The 23,668-nt window shown below is 46.6% G+C and overlaps 1 protein-coding gene across 6 annotated transcripts in view; it reads right to left on the bottom strand.

The window, feature by feature from the left end:
- CHD9 (chromodomain helicase DNA binding protein 9) overlaps positions 1–23,668 on the bottom strand; it is a 267,201-nt gene that overhangs the window by 104,529 nt on the left and 139,004 nt on the right. For all 6 annotated transcript variants that reach the window (XM_073659346.1, XM_073659345.1, XM_073659349.1 and 3 more), the window contains 2 exons: positions 22,322–22,662; positions 1,728–1,836 (listed from right to left, as the gene is read on the bottom strand). In XM_073659346.1, the coding sequence (XP_073515447.1) occupies positions 1,728–1,836; positions 22,322–22,662 (450 nt within the window). The remainder of the gene's footprint in view (positions 1–1,727; positions 1,837–22,321; positions 22,663–23,668) is intronic.

Below are 23,668 nucleotides of genomic sequence, written 5' to 3' on the forward strand. Positions count from 1 at the left end.
AGTCTATGCTCTGATTCTAGTTATAACCATAATCCTAGTCTATGCCCTAACCCTAATTATAACCCTATTCCTAGTCTATGCCCCAACCCTAGTTATAACCCTAATCCTAGTCTATGCCCTAACCCTAGTTATAACCCTAATCCCAGTCTATGCCCCAACCCTAATTATAACCCTATTCCTAGTCTATGCCCCAACCCTAGTTATAACCCTAATCCTAGTCTATGCCCTAACCCTAGTTATAACCCTAATCCTAGTCTATGCCCTAACCCTAGTTATAACACTAATCCTAGTCTATGCCCTAACCCTAGTTATAACCCTAATCCTAGTCTATGCCCTAACCCTAGTTATAACCCTAATCCTAGTCTATGCCCTAACCCTAGTTATAACCCTAATCCTAGTCTATGCCCTAACCCTAGTTATAACACTAATCCTAGTCTATGCCCTAACCCTAGTTATAACCCTAATCCTAGTCTATGCCCTAACCCTAGTTATAACACTAATCCTAGTCTATGCCCCAACCCTAGTTATAACCCTAATCCTAGTCTATGCCCTAACCCTAGTTATAACCCTAATCCTAGTCTATGCCCTAACCCTAGTTATAACCCTAATCCTAGTCTATGCCCTAACCCTAGTTATAACACTAATCCTAGTCTATGCCCTAATCCTAGTTATAACCCTAATCCTAGTCTATGCCCTAACCCTAGTTATAACCCTAATCCTAGTCTATGCCCTAACCCTAGTTATAACACTAACCCTAGTCTATGCCCTAATCCTAGTTATAACCCTAATCCTAGTCTATGCCCTAACCCTAGTTATAACCCTAATCCTAGTCTATGCCCTAACCCTAGTTATAACACTAATCCTAGTCTATGCCCTAACCCTAGTTATAACCCTAATCCTAGTCTATACCATAACCCTAGTTATAACACTAATCCTAGTCTATGCCCTAACCCTAGTTATAACCCTAATCCTAGTCTATGCCCTAACCCTAGTTATAACACTAATCCTAGTCTATGCCCTAATCCTAGTTATAACCCTAATCCTAGTCTATGCCCTAACCCTAGTTATAACCCTAATCCTAGTCTATGCCCTAACCCTAGTTATAACACTAATTCTAGTCTATGCACTAACCCTAGTTATAACCCTAATCCTAGTCTATACCATAACCCTAGTTATAACCCTAATCCTAGTCTATGCCCTAACCCTAGTTATAACCCTAATCCTAGTCTATACCATAACCCTAGTTACTGGTTTAGTGTAATGTTAGTATTTTTTGAGCAGATCTCTGCTACTCCTGCTCGTTGGGTGCTCATTGCATCTGTGCACTGCTAGGAGTGGCCACTTTGTGAAGACTGTGGGGCAGGGGCTGATGCTTTGATGAATTTAATAGTGGGAATGGGAGGGCAACATTTTTGCGCCCTATAGAACTTTACTCCTAGGGCAACCGTCCCTGTCCCCACCCCCACCATACTACACCACTCCTTCCCTAACATTGTTGATCAGGGGGATGTCAGAAGACCATACACACATAATGTGGACTGAGCGCCATGAATTTGGTTGGACTGGCCAACTATCTTAATCTAATGTGCATGGCCGGCCTTGGACTGGTGCCTGTGCAGAAGAAACAACATATAAGTAACGCAAGAGCTGCTGAAAAATATCTGATGCTGTGCAATAAATGGTTAATGATAATGACTACTTAAAGAGAGAAAACAGTTATTACACACCTGAGCGTCTTCATCTTTCAGAGTCAGTGAGGCTGATTCAGAGTCGGAGATTTCATCGGAGGATTCAATCTTTCGCTTTTGATTCTTGCCCAGAGTAATAATTAATTTGCTGTTAGAATGAAGAAAACTGAACACTTAGAAAGGGAAATAACTGGGAAAATTGATAAAACACTATCAAACGTCTACAAAATCTCTCACCTGTCTTATTAGGTTGCAAGGAGCATCAATCAAATATTAGAAAATTATATAAAATAGCACAAAACACACATTGTGTGTAATGCAAAGATGTCCTACCCACTATGGGGGCACAGAAATCGGGATATGGATGGGTGCAATTATGCCTGAGACCCAGACACTGCTGCTTGTGCTGGATTTTGCCATCTAATCTGAGAGCAGCATGATGTAGAGACAGAGACCCTGATTCTAGTGATGTGTCACTTACTGGGCTGCTTGATATAGTTTTGATAAAATCACAGTTTTATCAGCAGGAGATTATCAGTACAGGACTAGTAAACCTGCTGCCATGTAGTCCTCCATATTCATGATCTCTGTATAACGCCGCCCCCAGCACTGATTGGTAGCTTGCTGCCTATACTCAGTGCACACAGAAAGCTGCCAATCAGTGATGTGGGCGGAGTTATACAGAGCTCAGCATTCAGAGAACTGCTAGATCTGCAGCAGAGAAAACAGGGATTTTATCAAAACTGCAGCAAGCAGCTCAGTAAGTGATACATCGCTGGAATCAGGGATTCTGCCTCCACATTATGCTCTTCATCTACTGGTATTGTGAAGCTTCATGAGGTGCTCATGGTCTGGCTGAACAGTTTTCAACATATTTTCCTCCAATATCCAGTCTATGTATTATTTTAGGATCCGATAACATTCATCAGCATTGATTGAAGCTCCTTGGGTGGGCGCCTATCAACACTGAGTGGGTATGCTGGCATCGAGGAGACTGACTAGTGCCCACCGCAGCCCCGGCCATATGGCTGGAAGGAGAATGGAGGCGGATGTTTTACACCTCATTTTTCTCCATTATGTCAGTTTATCTTGTAAGTGCTTTGTGTTTTTCATGGATTATCCATGTCCCCATTATAGTCTATGAACCAACATGTTTTTTATAGACCGAGTGTCCGCAAAAAAAATAATAAACAGTCACGTCCATTTTTTGATCCGAATCACGGATTAAACTCACCCTTTTTATTTCAGTGGGTAGATGAAAAAAATCAGACAGCACATGGAAGCCATCGTTGTGTCACTCACGTGCTTTCCATTTACACTTTTTACTCGGTAGGAGAAGCTTGGAATTTTTTTGGGGCATATGAGAAAATCAGGAGCCACAAGGATGGTAAAAAGGGACACAGATCAAAAAATGGATGAAAATCAGATTCGGTACACAGAGACCGAAGGGCAAGTATTCCGAGCAGTGCTGAGACGCGGGCCAGATGGGACCGGCTGTGTGCTTGTAGCATAGCGGATGAGCAGGAGCTTCCTGACATTCACATCCTGCATCCTGAATGCTTCTTACATAAACCGTAGGTCTGTACCAAAAATCTCTCCTGGCATACAGCTTATTATTGGATCAGTGTCGGGTCATGTCAGCACATCGACAGTATACTGGCCAAATACATGCCCGTCTGACCGACCAGGGGTATTTCCATCCCCAAGATCCTATCCCAATTTGTAGTAGTAATCATAATAATAAAGTAATAAATAATAATAGGAAATACCTCCAATTAGAAATGTAGCATAGTTCTCCTGATTCACTATGTCTCTCACCCCATGTGCAGGGCATTGCAGTAGCTTAGGTATCCATGGTTATGACTGCTCATATAGTGACAGATAGTTGTTAGAAGTCGTAACCATGGATACCTAAAATACTGCAATGCCCTGCACATGGGGTAATCGACATAGAAATGTAGTATAGTTCTCCTGATTCACTATGTTGATTACCCCATGTGCAGGGCATTGCAGTAGCTTAGGTATCCATGGTTATGACTGCTCATATAGTGACAGATAGTTGTTAGAGGTCGTAACCATGGATACCTTAGCTACTGCAATGCCCTGCACATGGGTTAATCGACATAGTGAATCAGGAGAACTATACTACATTTCTATGTCGATTACCCCATTTTCAGAGCATTGCAGTAGTTTAGGTATAGTCATAACCATGGATACCTAAGCTACTGCAATGCCCTGCACATGGGCTAATCGACATAGTGAATCAGGAGAACTATACTACATTTCTATGTCGATTACCCCATTTTCAGAGCATTGCAGTAGTTTAGGTATAGTCATAACCATGGATACCTTAGCTACTGCAATGCCCTGCACATGGGGTAATTGACATAGAAATGTAGTATAGTTCTCCTGATTCACTATGTCGATTAGCCCATGTGCAGGGCATTGCAGTAGCTAAGGTATCCATGGTTACGACCTCTAACAACTATCTGTCACTATATGAGCAGTCATAACCATGGATACCTAAGCTACTGCAATGCCCTGCACATAGGATAATCGACATAGTGAATCAGGAGAACTATACTACATTTCTATGTCGATTACCCTATGTGCAGGGTATTGCAGTAGCTTATGTATCCATGATTACGACCTCTAACAACTATCTGGTCACTATATGAGCAGTCATAACCATGGATACCTAAGCTACTGCAATGCCCTGCACATGGGGTAATCGACATAGTGAATCAGGAGAACTATACTACATTTCTAATTGGAGGTATTTGCTAATGTTATTATTATTACATCTACTACACATTGGGATAAGATCTTGGTGATGGGAATACCCCCTTTAAGCCATGTTCGCACATAGTATAAATACTGCATTGTTTTCCGCAGCAGAAAAAAAAAAAAATCAGCATTCACATGTGAACACAACCATAAGTTGATCTAACCATGCTTTGGTTTAGGGTTCTAATTCTGCATAGTTGTCTGTACAGTGATACGTTTACTTCTTTTTACTCTTTCACCTTCATCCTTTTTTGCCTTTTTTTTTCTTTTACAAAATATATTGTGCAAATTAAAAAAAAAAAAAGATTTCCAGAAGCGAATCTGTCAATCCCATCTACTGTATATGTAGCACCCTGAGGATTCGGCTGCTACAGGGGTATTGCACCTCAACCCAGAGGTGTGATATTCCACTCCCGGGTAAGGAAGGAGTGTGGAACTGAGCTCAGATAGACTGCATGCACTACACACATCCCATTCCAGAGGAGCAGGCCGACGGTACTCCCACTTAGAAATGTGCAGGTACAACCGAGCCTGTTCCTGGCTGGAGTGGGAGGGGGGTGGTACATCCCATGTAGTGTAGGGGCAGATAGGGGGAGCAGTCTGGGTAGTGATAGGAGCTCATTGGGTGCTGGTCACCTGAGCTCACACATAGAGGGATATATAAGGAGGGCACCAGCTTAGATCAGGGTCAGACGCTGAGAACAAGTCAGTTGGAGAGAGAGAAGGAAACAGCAGCCCTGGAGAGAGAGAGAGGAGAAAGAAAGAGAAAGACCCAGAGGGGGAAGACAGAAGGGACCCAAGAACCCAAATTAGAGCACCGGGTGAGGAGTCAGCAAGAGGGTACCGGAACCCAAGCTGGTGGGGGCAAAGACATTCCCCAGCCAGAGACCGGAGACCGTGGGCAGTGTCTGTCACGGTCACCTACCACATTCACCCCGAAGGCACACCACGTGAAGGGTCAGGGAACCCAGGGCCAAGGGTGTCCCAAAAGAAGGCCCGAGGGAGCTGGACCTAGGTGAATCACTGGTGGGGACGGCTGAAGAAAGGACAGAGGGAGAGCTCAGGGCCACGCTCTGGACTTGTTTGGGGGTTGACCGGATCCAGGACCTGGTGGACGCAGCACGGCTCGGGTGGTCACTAGCAGCTGGAGTGACCAGTACAACATCAGCAGTAAGTAAACACCCTTAACTGCACAACCCGAGTCTGTCTTCATTGCCGGCTGCACTGCACCACCACAACCCCCATCCTCTGCGCCTGTCCCCTCTGAGGCTATACCCCTCCCGTTGGGGGTTATCCCACCAAGCTGCACATCCACCATCAGCCTCAGCGGACCCTGCTGCAGCGGCGGCCACAGTGACCGCATCACAACGGGTGGCGTAGTCGACATAAAAGAACTTTAATAACATCTGTAGGACTGCCACATAACACTTAGCTTGACGCCCTGGGCACGGGACCGGGTCACAGCCGCTCGGAGACTACAACCCCCCATCTGATCCGGTGCCGGGTATTCCCCTCAAAAAGGAATATGTCCCAGGGGGCGCGTCAACTTTGGCGTAGTCGGCAGGATTACGTGCCCGCAACACCCGGGTACTGCGTGCCTGAAGAAAAGTGCAAGTTTACCTCAGAAAGAAGTCTCCCGCCGGTTCCGGAGGGTCCACGCCATCGGACTCCATCACCAGTCGTTTCCCGCCGATTGTCCGCCATTTCCAACTTGTTCCCGCCATCTGCAGAGTTTCCCGCCACTGGGCGACGCTTCCCGCCAAAACCGCAGATTTCCCGCCTTGGAAGAGCAGCGGACGCCATTATGGGCGTGCCAAAGGAGGGCAGGAGGCCACCTCCCATCGTGGGCCAGGACAGAAAATGGCGCCAAAAGTGGAAACCGCCCCCACCAACAGAGACTGTGATGCTGGAGGTGTCTGTCAGCGTGAAAGAACTCCCCCTGGAGCTGACAGTCACCGAGTTGCCCCGGGACCGCCCTCGAAGTGGGAGGAGACGAAAGAGAAGAGAAAAGATGGGTGTCGCTTGGAGCAGTCTGGAGCGAGCGCACCCGGAGGCAGGAAGCCTGGAAAGGAGCAGCAGAAAAGCTCACCCGGAGATGGAAAGAGAGCAGAACAGCACCGGCCCGCTGGCCAGGAGTCTGCTAGAGACCGAGGAAGGAGGGCAGAGCAGCACCGGCCCGCTGGCCAGGAGCCTGCCGGAAGCAGAGCAGAGCAGCACCGACCCGATGGTCAGGAGCCTGCTAGAGTCCACAACCCCGCTAGGTCTAGCGGAGATCCTAGCGCAGCTCCCCCGAGACCGGGAGTGTGCACAAACAGCCCTGGAGGGCCTCGCACGGAGGATGGCCCGGGTACAGCGCGAGATACTGGCGGAGTGGAGCCGGGAGATGGCCCAGCAAGCAGAGACCAGTCAACGGAGCACGCTACCCTGGAAGAGGAAGCAGACCGCCTCTGAGGATGGCGCAGGAGGACCCAAGGCCGGAGACGGCGCCGAGGAGGGAGCCGAACGCATGGAGGCAGGTAAAGGGGACGCCTATACCCCAAGCCGTGACACCGCTCACCTGCCCCAGCTCCCCGTCGCAGAGCCCGAAAGTCCCCCTGCTGTGCCCGTAACCGCCAGGTCACCGCCATGGACTAGGCCCCGACCGGAAGCCGCCGCAGCGACCCCTGTGACGTCACGCGCCCCGACCCGGAGCGTGACAAAGCAGGAAGTACCACCAGCCTGGTCGCAAGGCCTAGTACCCCCGGGCGCCGCATCACCAACAGCGCCCTCTACCTCCGCGGAGCCTCCGGCCTGGCCGCAAGGCCAGGTAGCCCAGGGCGCCGCCGTCCTAACGGTGCCCTTCACCTTCCAGGTGCCCCAGGCCTGGCCGCAAGGCCTGGGCAACCCGGGCGCCACCACCACCGCGCCCGCGCCCGCAATACCTAGGGTGCCACACCTGGGGGAGGACCTCTTCGGCCAGCTCACATGGCCGGACGGGCGGCCCTTCATCTGGCCCGAAGGGTACCCTGAGCTGGAGCGGCAGCAAAGACTAGGGCCCTTGTGTGAGCCCCTAATCCCGGCTCCGAAGCCCGTGGCTCGGGTCTCGCCTCCTCTAGCAGAAGCCCAATTCGTGTGGGACCCCACGGGAGAAGATTTGATGGGGTTCACCGGAGAAACTCGGGCAGCCGCAGCTGAACGTACAGAGTGTTGCCGTCAACAGCTGGCAGAGTTTAAGAGAGAACGGGAGGAGAGGCGGGTCAGAGAACAACAGGCCCAAATCCAGAGCGCGGAGCAGAAGAGCCGGACTAGGAGGAACCCCCGTGCAGCGCATTGTCCCCGCACCATCGGGACAGTGATAAAGTTCAACCCGCAGCATGGGTGGGGCTTTATTCGGGACCGTAACAACCGCAGTGACGTTTTTGTGACTCGCAGAGACGTCGAGTCCCACCTGCCGGAAGGTCACAAAGGCCGTGACCTCTACGTCGGAGACGAGGTCACTTTCACCCGGCACAAGTGTGCCAAAGGACCTTACGCCCTCCACGTACACCGCCTGACGGAGGAGGAGTTGCGGTGCGAGGAGGAGGAGCAAGAGGACCCGGACGGGTCTGAAGTAACAACCAGCTATAAGCAAAGAGCAGGAGGAAGACGCCGTTGAGTGCGGCAGAGCAGGAGCTGTAAATAGTTACCCAATCGGGGTATATAGAAACTGAAACTGTTGAAAATAGTCCCCGTTGGGACCAGGGAACTGTTTACCCGTTAACCCCTTCATCCTACAGGCTGAGGACTGTGAGCAGCCATTCCCTTCCCTCTACCTGGCCGAGGACTGAGAGCGGCCAACTTTCCCTGTAAATAGTTGCGCGTCCTAAAGCGCCCCCTACCGGTTTTATAAGAAAACCAGATTTTTCTAAGAGACTGTCGCACTTTTCCCGGACACACGTTGCACAGTGTCCGGAGGAGGAACCAGAGACAAGAGAAGTCCACGAGAATGTTTATATAAAAAGTTTTATATATATATAATGTTGATATGTTTTATATGTTCATATAAAAATTTTGTATGTTTTGGTGTTTTATGTCTTACAGCCCGAGGACGTGCTGTGATTTACCAGGGGGGAATGTAGCACCCTGAGGATTCGGCTGCTACAGGGGTATTGCACCTCAACCCAGAGGTGTGATATTCCACTCCCGGGTAAGGAAGGAGTGTGGAACTGAGCTCAGATAGACTGCATGCACTACATACATCCCATTCCAGAGGAGCAGGCCGACGGTACTCCCACTTAGAAATGTGCAGGTACAACCGAGCCTGTTCCTGGCTGGAGTGGGAGGGGGGTGGTACATCCCATGTAGTGTAGGGGCAGATAGGGGGAGCAGTCTGGGTAGTGATAGGAGCTCATTGGGTGCTGGTCACCTGAGCTCACACATAGAGGGATATATAAGGAGGGCACCAGCTTAGATCAGGGTCAGACGCTGAGAACAAGTCAGTTGGAGAGAGAGAAGGAAACAGCAGCCCTGGAGAGAGAGAGAGGAGAAAGAAAGAGAAAGACCCAGAGGGGGAAGACAGAAGGGACCCAAGAACCCAAATTAGAGCACCGGGTGAGGAGTCAGCAAGAGGGTACCGGAACCCAAGCTGGTGGGGGCAAAGACATTCCCCAGCCAGAGACCGGAGACCGTGGGCAGTGTCTGTCACGGTCACCTACCACATTCACCCCGAAGGCACACCACGTGAAGGGTCAGGGAACCCAGGGCCAAGGGTGTCCCAAAAGAAGGCCCGAGGGAGCTGGACCTAGGTGAATCACTGGTGGGGACGGCTGAAGAAAGGACAGAGGGAGAGCTCAGGGCCACGCTCTGGACTTGTTTGGGGGTTGACCGGATCCAGGACCTGGTGGACGCAGCACGGCTCGGGTGGTCACTAGCAGCTGGAGTGACCAGTACAACATCAGCAGTAAGTAAACACCCTTAACTGCACAACCCGAGTCTGTCTTCATTGCCGGCTGCACTGCACCACCACAACCCCCATCCTCTGCGCCTGTCCCCTCTGAGGCTATACCCCTCCCGTTGGGGGTTATCCCACCAAGCTGCACATCCACCATCAGCCTCAGCGGACCCTGCTGCAGCGGCGGCCACAGTGACCGCATCACAACGGGTGGCGTAGTCGACATAAAAGAACTTTAATAACATCTGTAGGACTGCCACATAACACTTAGCTTGACGCCCTGGGCACGGGACCGGGTCACAGCCGCTCGGAGACTACAACCCCCCATCTGATCCGGTGCCGGGTATTCCCCTCAAAAAGGAATATGTCCCAGGGGGCGCGTCATATACATGATCCCTGATGTTCCTGGGCATCTTATATAGTAAGGGTGCGCACCCATGGGTGTATGGATCGATATGGAGAAAGGCATGCCATCTGTGGTGCCACGTGATGCGGATTTCTTTGTATGACGCTCCGGTGGAGGAAGGCCTTAATGATGTCTGTCAATGCTCCGCTACCACCGCCTAACAGCTCCCTGCAGCGTAGTGTCAGGCAGGGAAAGGAGAGGTTAACCTAATGCTGACAAAACAGCTTTTGATCCTCTGGGGAAAGACAGAAGACTTAAGAAAATAATGGCAGGGCCGCCGCCGCCGTTCTGGGGAACCCAAGGATGAACCCGGGGAGAAGCAGATACCTCACACATTGCAGATCTGATAATTACTGGCTGTATAGGCATCAGAAGAGGCTGGCCGGATACAAATGGCTGAGCTACGCCTGCCTCCTCACAAGAGCCGGGAGGCTGATTTTGTTGTGTAGTCAAGGCAATTAGTTGACATGAATGCAGCGCCTCCGGCACTGCGGGCACCTGAACTGCTCACTCCCCCTCCAGAAGGTATTATCAATCTTCTAACTGCATTGCTGTGTGCCGAGATAATAAGAAGCAGCCACTGATGGAAACTCCATCTCTGCTCCCGGCATTTACACATTCTGCCATCTACATGCCTTCTGAGTTGTAAGTCTTGAGAATTTTTTAGTAGGTCAGATAAATAATTTTAAAGGGGACCTGTCACTAGGTCAGAAGTGTCAATTTTCTCCCTCTTATTTCATTCCCTTGGCTCCCCTGAGTAATCCATTTTTTGTCTTTTTAAAATCCGCCGCCCGGTTCCAGAGATATGGGGCTTTTTATTTGGTTCTAATTGCTATGATCTTTATCGAGGGGGGGCGTGGCTCGTGGGATTCTCTTGGGGGGAGTGTCTGCATAATTAGCCTGTGAGCCACGCCCCCTTGTAATGACTCTAAAAATTAGAAGTGAATTTGAAAGGCCCGTATCTCTGGAACCGTATGGTGGATTTAAAAAGGACAAAAAGCGCAATACTCAGGGGAACAGCGGAAATAGAATAAGAGCAAAAGCTAGCCACTTTTTACCTGGCAACTGCTCTTCCTTAAATTAAAAAATTCCATCGCCAACATATACTTTATTTATTCCACAACAATACAAAAGAGCTCATGGTCAGCAGAGGACCCCCATGCAGTATATGAGCCATTTCCCCTCTAATCACAGTGCACCCCCCATAATCATATCAAATACAGGATTAAAGAGATTATTGATCACAGATCATACACTATTCTCTTTTTTCCTCCAAATATGGAAAACCGTGTAGTCGTGAAATAAAGCGCAGCTATCAGTGAGATGTGCTGTATGGTAAATGTCACTCCGCCGGTAATGATGAATGTTACAGGAGCGGCTATCCATCAAGCTTTAATGTGGCCATTCTCCTTCATTCACACTGATTAATTAGAATGACAACAGATAGGAAACAAGGGAATCATTACAATAGCTGCCACCTACCGCCATATTTTACATAAAGGAATTGACAATGGGAACATTGTTAAAAATCAGAAACTTGACAATTCTGAGAAATTTGTTGCCAAAATAAAAGCACCATGTGCAGGTAGCCTAAGGCCTCGTTCACATGCCCGGGTTTGTAGTACGTGTGACATCCGATTTTTTACCGATGCCATACATACACATTATAACCTATGCTGCTTATGTACAAGTCTCTTTTTTTCCGGCTGCACGGATGACACAAGGATGGTAAAAACAGACACACTGATAGTAAAAATGGACACACTAATGGTAAAAACGGACACATTGATGGTAAAAACGGACACACTGATGGTAAAAACAGACACACTGAAGGTAAAAACAGACACACGGATGGTAAAAACAGACACACTGATAGTAAAAATGGACACACTAATGGTAAAAACAGACACACTGATGGTAAATATAGACACACTGATGGTAAATACAGACACACTGATGGTAAAAACAGACACATTGATGGTAAAAACAGACAAACGGATGGTAAATACAGACACACGGATGGTAAATACAGACACACGGATGGTAAATACAGACACACTGATGGTAAATACAGACAAACGGATGGTAAATACAGATACACTGATGGTAAATACAGACAAACGGATGGTAAATACAGACACACTGATGGTAAATACAGACAAACGGATGGTAAATACAGACACACTGATGGTAAATACAGACAAACGGATGGTAAATACAGACACACTGATGGTAAATACAGACAAACGGATGGTAAATACAGACAAACGGATGGTAAATACAGACACACTGATGGTAAATACAGACAAACGGATGGTAAATACAGACAAACGGATGGCAAATACAGACACACTGATGGTAAATACAGACAAACGGATGGTAAATACAGACACACTGATGGTAAAAACAGACACACTGATGGTAAATACAGACACACTGATGGTAAATACAGACACACTGATGGTAAATACAGACAAACGGATGGTAAATACAGACACACTGATGGTAAATACAGACAAACGGATGGTAAATACAGAATCACTGATGGTAAAAACAGACACACTGATGGTAAATACAGACACACTGATGGTAAATACAGACACACTGATGGTAAATACAGACACACTGATGGTAAATACAGACACACTGATGGTAAATACAGACACACTGATGGTAAAAACAGACACACTGATGGTAAATACAGACACACTGATGGTAAAAACAGACACACTGATGGTAAATACAGACACACTGATGGTAAATACAGACACACTGATGGTAAAAACAGACACACTGATGGTAAAAACAGACACACTGATGGTAAATACAGACACACTGATGGTAAATACAGACAAACGGATGGTAAATACAAACGGATGGTAAATACCGACACACGGAAGACACTGATGATAAAAAAGGAAACACTGATGACACACTGATGATAAAAATGGACACACAAAGGCTGTGTGCCAACGATGCGTTTTTTAAGTGTTTCCACAGCGGCAATTCCACTGCAGAAACGCTTAAAAACGCTTGGTAGAAGGCCTGCCATGTTCCCCAATGATAATCCACATGTGCTGTGCACATGCTGCGGAAATTTCCGCTGCGGATTATCATTGTGGAAAAATCCGCAGCATTACCAATTATTTTGTGGAAGCTCGGCGTTTTCACCGCCATTGACTTGCATTGAATCGCTTAATATCCGCATGACTACATGTGCACATGCGGATATAAAGCGATTCAATGTGCGAATGGTACCCGGGTCTGGAGAAGAGGAGACTCTCCTCCAGACCCGGGTACTATAGTACCTGTAAAAAAAAAAGAATTTAAAATACACATTATACTCACCTTCTGATGGCCCCCGGTCTCCTTATCCCATGAGTCCTGGCTCCCCAGCAGCTCGCGATGGTCTAAAAGGACCTTCCATGACGTCATTTAGTCATGTGACAGGTCACGCAACCGCTGACGTCGGCAGGTCCTTTTACACAACCGCGAGACACCGGGAAGACCGGACGCATCAGATAAGGAGACCAGGGGCCATCAGAAGGTAAGTATAATGTTTATTTTTTTCATTTTTTACCATTTTTATTATTTTTTTTAACTATTGCTTGGTCACACTATATAAATCCATGCCGTTTGCATGGATTTATATAATGTGACCAAGTTGTCAAGCACTTTCCAAGTGATGCTAAAATCTCCTGGAAAGCGCTTGACAACCCGCATGCGGAAAGGCATGTGAAAAACGCTTCACATCTGCATGTCCCTGGCAGGAAAACGCATGTACAATCCGCATGTACAATCCGCATGTACAATCCGCATGCGTTTTTCTGCCCGGGAGATGCAGAAACGCTCAGGAAAAAATCCGGAGCATTTCTGCATCGTGGGCACATAGCCTAATGGTAAAAGCGGACACCCTTATGGTAAAAATGGAAACAGTGATGGTAAAAACAGACACACTAATGACACACTGACGGTAAAAACGGCCACACTGAAGGTAAAAACAGACACACTAATGACACACTGACGGTAAAAACGGCCACACTGATGGTAAAAATGAACACACGGATGACACACTGATGGAACCAGTACCTGTTTTTCACGTATGTGTTTTATACGGACGTGTGAAGGTGGCCTTAGGCACACTAATGTTAAAAAAGGCCACACGGACGGTAAAAACGGCCACACTGATGGTAAAAACGGCCACACTGATGGTAAAAGCAGACACACTGATGAAACACTGATGGTAAAAGCAGACACACTGATGAAACACTGATGGTAAAAGCAGACACACTGATGAAACACTGATGGTAAAAGCAGACACACTGATGGTAAAAGCAGACACACTGATGGCATCAGTACCGTTTTTTCACGTACTTGTTTTATACGGACGTGTGAAGGAGGCCTTAGGTCTTCCTCACACGTCCTGGTGATTCCTGTACAGGAAAAAACAGTACTGGTGAGATCCGTGTGCCCGTATGTGACATCTGTGCGACATCCGTGTTCTGTCAATGTAACAAGCATGGAATGAAATACAGAATAGAAATTAAAGCGTGTTAGGTACACTGTCTGCCCAGTGCACCATACAAGTGTAACATAAGTGTACAAGCTCTGAAGAAGTATACAGCTATGCATTATACTAGAATTGAACCAGAAGGTAACTGGATACTTAGTCACAGTAAACAATGTTTCTGTTTGTTTTCACTCTCTCCCCTATAGTCCTTCACTTCATACTAAACCCCCTAATCCCAACACCTAGTAAGGAACTGGTCATATCTCCCTCCATTCTCCCCATTCATCTCTCCTCCTCCTCAGAACTGTTCCCCAACATACAATCCTGTGTCTCCAAACACAGACAGCCACCTCATGCTCTCTCCTGCTCCCACCTGCTAACACTTTCCCTGCTCCTCCTCACCGCCGGCGATATTTCTCCAAATCCTGGCTCTCCTCACCACATCCCCACAGTCACTTCTACCTCTCATCCTCAATCTATCACAAATTTCCGCAACCTTTCTAACCTTATACCCATCCGCCCAGCCCCCGCTCCCCCAGTACCACTAACAGGAGCTCTATGGAACGATCGCTTTATCTGCAACAAACTTTCCTACATCCATGATCTTATTCAGGGCTGTGGAGTCGGAGCCCATTTTGGTGGAGTCGGAGTGGATATAAAATGGACCGACTCCGACTCCTAAAATATATAATAAATTGGGTACAGTAGTTCAATGCAGTTTGTGGGGAATATTTTTTCATAAGAATTTGGGAAAGTTATGAAATGTCCTATAAATGTCTGTCCTATTTCTGATCTAAGGGTCTAAACTTTTAGCTGAGATTAATCTGTGCTACAGTAAATGTATCACTTAAACATGAGCCATGTATGAGGGAGTCGGAGTCGTGGAGTCGGTGGCATGGAAACTGAGGAGTCGGAGGTTTGGCTTACTGACTCCACAGCCCTGTTTTCATTACTAACAAACTTTCATTCCTCGCCATCACCGAAACCTGGCTCACCCCCTCTGACACAGCCTCTCCAGCTGCACTTTCGTACGGCAGATTCCACCTTTCCCACACACCCTGCCACAGCGGCAAACATGGCGGAGGAGTTGGTTTTCTCCTGTCAGATACCTCTTCCTTCACCCATATCCCACTGCCGCCCTCCGTTACTCTCCACTCTTTTGAGGCGCACTGTGTGTGCATCTACTCCCCAAACGGGCTGTCATTTACCGCCACCCAGGGCCAGCCACCAGCTTCTTAGACCACTTCATCACCTGGCTACGTCACTTCCTTTTCGCTGACATCCCCACTATCATCAAGGGCGACTTCAACATCCCCATTGACACATCCCACTCAACTGTCTCTAAGCTTCTATCTCTCACTTCCTCCTCCGGCCTTTCTCAATGGTCTTCCGCAGCCACTCATAAACATGACCACACACTCTGGACCTCATCTTCACCTGCCTCTGTTACCCAGCTAACCTCTCTAACTCTCCTCTCCCTCTTTCTGACCACAACCAACTCACATTCTCTTCCCTCTCCTCTCCAGGTCCACATTCCCCCATCCACAAACTTGCACACCTTCGCAGAAATCTCAAACACCTTGACCTACACTCATTCTCCGAATCCCTTCTACCTCTTACAGACATAAATTTCTTACACAATGCAAATGCTGCTGACTCTTTATATAACACCACAACAGCTGCAGCTCTTGAATCAGTCACCCCTCTCACACATACCAAAGCTGGCACAATTAACAGGCAACCCTGGCACACCAGCCTGACTAAAGAACTGAGACGGGCTTCGAGGGTTGCTGAACAGAGATAGAAAAGGTCCCACTCTAACGAGCACTTCATCGCATTCAAACAGTCCCTCACTACTTTCAAGTCCACACTCACTGCAGCAAAAATAATATACTTCTCATCTCTCATATCCTCCCTGTCTCATAACCCTAAACAGCAATTCAGTACTTTCAATTTTCTCCTCCGTCCACCAGCTCCCCCTCCCTCTCCTCTCATCTCAGCTGGAGACTTTGCCTCATTCTTCAAGCAGAAAATTGACAAAATAAGGCATAGCTTTTGCCATAAGTCCCCACAGCCCCTTCTCATAACTACTCAACTCTCCTCCTCCAAAACCAGCTTCTCCTTCCATCAAGGAAGTGCAACTTTCCTCTTCACTCTCCAAGTCACATCTCACCACCTGTGACTTGACCCAATCTCGACCCACCTCATCCCAAACCTTACTGCAGTCTTCATCCCAACCCTAACTCACCTCTTCAACCTGTCACTAACAACTGGTGTCTTCCCCTCATGCTTTAAACATGCCTCGATCACACCCATCCTCAAAAAGTCCTCCCTTGACCCATCCTCTGTGTCTAGCTATCGCCCCATATCACTTCTCTCTATGCCTCAAAACTACTGGAACAACAAGTCCATCTTGAACTAACCTCCCCCTTCTCCTCCTGCTCCCTCTTTGACCGCTTACAATCTGGCTTCCAACCGCACCATTCCAGTGAAACTGCCATGACTAAAGTCAACAACGACCTACTAACTGCCAAATCCAAGCGAAACTACTCGGTCCTTCTCCTCCTGGACCTGTCATCTGCCTTGGACACAGTGGACCATTCCCCCTTACTAGATTCTCTCATCCGTAGGCATCACAGACTTGGCCCTATCTTGGATCTCCTCATACCTAACAGAGCGGACATTCAGCACCTCCCACTCACACACAAAATCCTCATCTCGCCCCCTATCTGTCGGTGTCCCCCAAGGCTCATTTCTAGGCCCCCTGCTCTTCTCCATCTACATCTTCGGCCTTGGACAGCTCATAGAGAGTCTCACGACTTTCAGTATCACCTCTACGCTGATGACACACAGATCTACCTCTCTGGACCTGATATCACTTTCTTACTAACCAGAATCCCACAATGTCTGTCCACTATTTCATCTTTCGTCTCTGCTAGATTTCTAAAACTTAATATGGATAAAACCGAACTCATCATCTTTCCACCACCTCTCTCAACCCCCCAACTGATCTATCCATCAACGTCAATGGCTGCTCACTCTCCCCAGTCCCGCAAGCTCGCTGCCTTGGGGTAACCCTGGACTTTGATCTCTCCTTCAAACCACATATCCAAGCCCTTTCCACTTCTTGCCGACTCCATCTCAGAAATATTTCCCGGATCCGTATATTCCTCAACCATGAATCTGCAAAAACACTAGTGCACGCCCTCATCATCTCCAGCCTTGACTAATGGAATCTCCTGCTCTGTGGCATCCCTTCTAACACTCTCGTACCCCTCCAATCTATCCTAAACTCTGCTGCCCGACTAATTCACCTGTTCCCCCGCTATTCCCCAGCCTCTCCATCCTGTCAATCCCTGCCAATGGCTCCACAATGCCCAGAGACTCAAGTTCAAGACCCTAACCTTGGCATACAAAGCCATCCACAACCTCTCTCCTCCATACATCTGTGACCTAGTCTCCCAGTATATACCTGCACGCAACCTCCGATCCTCACAAGATCTCCTTCTCTGCTCCCCTCTTATCTCCTCTTCCCACAGTCGCATACAAGATTTCTCCCGTGCACCCCCCCTACTCTGGAACTCTCTACCCCAACATATCAGACTCTCACCTACTGTGGATACCTTCAAAAGGAACCTGAAGACCCACCTCTTCCAACAAGTCTACAACCAGCAGTAACCCTAGCCCCACCATAACGCTGAATGACCAGCTCTACCCCCACCTACTGTATCCTCACCCATCCCTTGTAGATTGTGAGCCCTCGCGGGCAGGGTCCTCTCTTCTCCTGTAACAGTCAGTGACTCGTTTTTGTTCAAATTATTGTACTTGTTGTTTGCTATGTATACCCCTTTTTCACAAGTAAAGCGCCATGGAATAAATGGCGCTATAATAATAATAATAATAATAAATAATAATATTAAAGATGTGTGAGGTTACTGCAGGTCACAGCCAGCTGTTCCTACTTTCAGCTCAGTGTGAGCCGGCCGATGAACTGCGGTAACTTTAATGACGTCACCACTAGCACCGTGAGAAATTTCTCACGGTGTGAGCGCTGACGTCATTAAGGTTACCGCAGTCCATCGGCTTGCTCATACTGAACTGACAGTGTGAACGCCTCTCCATTACTAACCCCTTGTCTTGATGTCAGTGGCTATAAAACAGCTGACAACCCCACAACTATTACCCCACTTGCCACCGCATCAGGGCAAGAGGGAAGAGCGGAAGCTAAGCATCAGATTTGGCGCATCTTATGAATGTGCCATTTCTGGGGCCGCTGAGGGCTGATGTTCTAAGCCTGGGAGGGGGGACAATATCCATGGCCCCTTCCCTGGCTATAAATATCAGCCCACAGCTGTCTGTTTAGTTTTTGCCAGTAAGAATTTATATGGGGACCCTACGTCATTTTTATTCTGGAGTCCCCCGTAAACTAACCAGTAAAGGTTAACCAAACAGCTGTGAGCTGTTATTAGTAGCCTGGGAACCTTTAGGGATATTGTCCCCTTTCCCAGATTATTAACATCAGCCACCAGCGGTCGACTTTCCCTCTGCTGGTTTTGAAAATTATGCAGGAGTCCACACCATTTTTTTTTCAATTATTTATTAAATACACGATGTACACAGCGGGTGCTGAATACAACTCCTGTCATTGTTGCCAGCTTGCACTGAGCTCAGGGAAACGAGGCGACAATGATGAGAGCTGCTTTCAGCACCCGGCGCCTGGGAACAGCAGGTACTGTACGGTTTTTCCCAGGCGCCGATATGTGTCACAGTGATGACACACGGAGAACATACAGACGTGCGAAGGGGGCCTTAGGGTGTGTGCTTTTTCAGGTGGCTTTCACCCAGAATATAAATGGAAATGTGCCCCTTAAAACGAGCAGAATGCACAGTAACGTCAAATCAACAATGTTGTGTACATGTTCCGTCTTATGTCACGTCTTTTAAACGCTTCATCCGCTCAGAAGCCGCCAGAGCCCTACACTTAACAGTAAAGAGTAAGAGACGCCAGGGGTGCCTTGCGCACATAGATTAAGGGCTTTAGCTCTTTTTAGTTTCTCTGCTGAGTTTTTGCAGCAGTAACTCTCCAATCAAATCTTGTGGTCTTTGAACTCCTTGTGTTTTTTTTCTCCAAAAACTCAATAAAAAATCAGTGTAAACACATCCTAAGGGTATCTGCACACAATGTCTTTTAGATCCATAGTTTTTGAAGCAGGAGGCTCTTCAGGAAAACACCCGCAATGTTTTTCCTGAAGCTTCTTCTTTCATGTGTTTTTGGATGTCGTTTTGGTTTTAAAAAAAAGACTGCAAAGAAACCCCTGCATGTGCAAAGTGACCCTAAGGCTATGTTCTCACGATGAGTTTTTGGTGAGTTTTCCACACTGTGTATTTTCACAAAACTATAAGTAAGCTATTTTACTTAATTTGTGCAGAAAATCTGCAACATTCAAAGCTCATCGTGGTAACGTAGTCTTATAGGACACAAAAAAAATCAATGCTTCCCCTCAAAATTGTCCATGTCGCCAGGTCTGTGAGTGAACTTGGACCAAGTGAGATCGGAGTGGTGTTATAGGTCTCTGTCAGCCCAGAATGACTGTTCAAACCAAGTACCCTGCTCAGTGCTCCATGGCGGGGTCAATCATTTATATACACCTTCCCACCTGCTGGGTTTCCATCTATCTCCACCCTTCCCTGGCCCTATGAAGCCAGAGCTGTCAATCAAAGAAGAGGGGGTGGAGATTTAGGGAAGCCAAGCAGGTGGGAAGGTGTATATAAATGACTGGTCCCGCCATGGAGCACCGAGCGCCTGTACTTGGTTTGAACAGTCATTCTGTGCTGACCAATCCTTTTAAACCTGTTCTGAGGAACTTCCGGCTGAAGCTGGGCATACAGTAGTTACTCCAGAGGGTCACCACCATGGGGGTCTGCGAAGCCTGTTGTTCTGGGTGACCGCAGAAAATCCCTCTAATGATTTGTTGCCAGGTCTGAAATATATTGATCGGATGCTGATCCCTGACGCCACTGCAACAAGCAGCTGAAAACAGTCTAAGGCCTCGTACACGTCAGAGTATAAATCAAACGAGTGCAATCCAATAAAAAATCGGATTACACTTGTGCGAATGTTATGCAATGAGTTACTGCTGATCTGCGATTTTTTTTTCCTCAGGTGGAATCTGGATGAGAAAAAAATCATAGCATGCTGCTAGTGGCTGCATATGTTGGAGAAAAAAAACGGCACACAGACCATACATATGCCATCTGATTTTTACCCACATATCTTCAAAGGAAACCTGACATTTCATCAGCCAAGAACAGAAAATTCACAGCCCGAATTGTCAGAATAGATAGAAAGAAATATGTCAGTGAGATATATAATTAGGACCATGCGTATGTAGTTTTCTGTACTTGTATTTAGCTAATAAATAAATAAAATAAATAGTATAGGGTCACCCCTATTTTTAATAACCAGCTAAAGGAAAGCAGACAGCTGTGAGCTGGTCTTATTAGGCTGAGAAGGGGCCAATATCCATGGACCGTCCCAGCCTATTAATATCAGCTCACAGTTGTCTGCTTAACATTTGCTGGTTATTAAAAATAGGGGAGACCTCACGTCATTTTTTTTAAATAACCAGTAAAGGCTAAGCAGACAGCTCTGAGCGGATAGTAATAGGCTGGAAAGCTCCACGGTTATTGAACCCTTCCCAGACTAATAAGACCAGCTCACAGCCGTCTGCTTTCCTTTAGCTGGTTATTAAAAATAGGGGTGACCCCGCGCCATTTGTTTTTTGCATCTATTCCTAAAATGTTGCTGGATAAGCTCCACAGAGTTTATTAAACATCTGATGGCTATCTAGATCTCTATCTAGCCATCTCGGTATATGATTGCTTTATTAATTTGAAAACTAGCTTTAGATTACATAGAGAATTACAGTATGCAAAAGAAGATGTTAAAAACGCATTGCATATGGATTGCATACGTATGTTATAGGGATGCTAATTGAGAAAAATCTCATTGCACTCACATGACACTCGTCCGACTTTTCAGGAACAACAGCTGAGTGATTTTTTATATACAGATGAGAATGAGGTCTAACTGTGACATTTCAGCAATGCAAAGTCCCCAGTGTACAGCTAGTTGTATCGCGATGTAAACCAGCATAGATCAGAGTACAGCTTCTCCTAACAGAGGGGACACTATCTATTATTTATATTAGGGGGGCACAGTATATTCGTTTTATATTCAGGGGCACAATATATTCATTTTATATTCAGTGGTTACAGATATTAATGTCATTCTATATTTGTGGGCATAATGTACTTATTTTATATTCAGGGCACTGTATATTCATTATATATTTGGGGGCACAGTATATTAATTATTTATTCGGGGTACAGTATATTCATTATATATTCTGGGTGCAGTATATTTATTATATAGTCGGGATACAGCATATTCATTATATATTCGGGGCACAGCATATTCATTACATATTCGGGGTACAGCATATTCATTATATATTCGGGGCACAGTATATTAATTTTTTTATTCGGGGCACAGTATACTAATTTTACATTTGGGCATAGCATACTCATACATTTTATATTAGATGCAGAGTATAGGATGCTAATAGTGATTTATAAGTATTGTGTTTTTAGTTTTTGGTCATTTGTTAAAAAATTATTTTGTTGGGGTGTCCTGAGATATTTTTTCCACGTCAAAATGCATTCATAATACTGCCATTTGTTGGGACGGAGATGGTGGGATAACGATGGGGCGAGTGTGGCTGCTTTTAATTTTTTACACTAGTCTGAGCCCTTTTAATAATATTTTTATTTTAAAGGGTTATTTAATTCAAAGAAATGTAGGCATGTCCACATGTAATACTATGAATATATGTAACCTGACCCTGTGTCTAGAAGAAGTGTCCCTGACCACTGGTCATCTCTCCACTCATTCTCTGCACCAGGAAGGACTGTGGATGTCATACATGAACAAGAAGAAAACAATTACTGTCTAATCTCACCCAATCTTCTTCTTCTCTTTGAACTTGGAGGTGAGCCCGGCTTTGGTTTTCTTGCTCTCTTTTTCCTTAGGTTTGGACTTTGCTTTTCTTCCCCGTTTCTCCTCTTTACCCTCTGAAGAGGAAACACTGGGAAAGTTCTCAGGGCTCATGACCCGAGGAATGTTCCTCTCACCCCTCTCCTTGGCTTTCGCGATGGCTTCAGAGATGATCCGATTAGCCTTCTCCTGCTTGCTCTCGGAATCAGCCTTTTTTTGGGGGCGCTTCTCAGATGTTGACCTCACCTTAGAATTCGACAGCTTGTGGTAGGTCCGAGAACCATCAAGCTTTTTGGAGGAGGGAGGCTGAAAAAGAAGGTGAATGACTATCAATATCTGACACTGCTAAAGCAGAATTAACCTAGAAGAGTTACAGAACGGCAAAAATTATCGGCGATCAGGTTGGCATTTATAACAGTAGATAATTTCTATAACTGTAGCCTCTTTCAGAAAGAGGTTTGCCGAAATCACTGTTTCAGGAACAACCTCATAGACATTGAGAAGCTCTGGAGAGCGACAGAAGCCACACAAAATAGGGCAATACCATCTGGCAAAGGATAGGTATAAGCAATGGGAGCGCTCACCTGAAGGTGTTATGTGCAGGCACAACACCTATAAAGGCCTGGAAAGATAGATAATGGCAAAAATGGAAACTGTCTCGTTTAGGTGGGCAGCGCTGAGGGAATGAAGAGCCTTAGGATTGCAAAAAGGTTTTTATTAAAACCGGCCGGCGCCTTTCTCAAGGTATAAAAACCAAGCATCTATTTTTCATACCTTGAGAAAGGCGCTGGTCTGGCACAGAAATGCGTTGGTATTAATGAAAACCGATTTGGAATCCTAAACCTCATTGACATGTAATTCCAATGTAGGGTACATCATAAAAAGGTTGCCGGGGCATCATACACCCTTTCTGGGCAAAAGGTCGGTAAATATGGAAAAACATACCCGCCAAAAGTCATAATTTTGCCAGAATGGGCCACGAACTTGATCACCGTGGGATGAGGGTTAGCAAAACCATTCCCAAAAATGTCTCTTTTGGGGGAGTTCCCAAGGCAGGGTTTAAATTTCCCTGAATTTTGCATTTTCTTACTTCTTGTCGCCAATTTCCTCCTATGATGTCCACAGACGAGAGGAGGTATTGCCGATACTGACAGCCAGTATGACATCTCCTATATTCTTGGATTGCCCCTTGCAAGGTTATAATCCTTTACTTTTTATAATACAAAATACAGTCTAGTAAATTGACAAGAGACTTTCCAGCGTGTTGGAACGTGTCAAAATAAAATTATGGCTCGTCATCAGATGTGCTTCA

This window comes from Phyllobates terribilis, unplaced genomic scaffold, assembly GCF_046119375.1.
Source record: "Phyllobates terribilis strain yellow unplaced genomic scaffold, ASM4611937v1 Scaffold_13__5_contigs__length_258822181, whole genome shotgun sequence".
NCBI lineage: Eukaryota > Metazoa > Chordata > Amphibia > Anura > Dendrobatidae > Phyllobates > Phyllobates terribilis.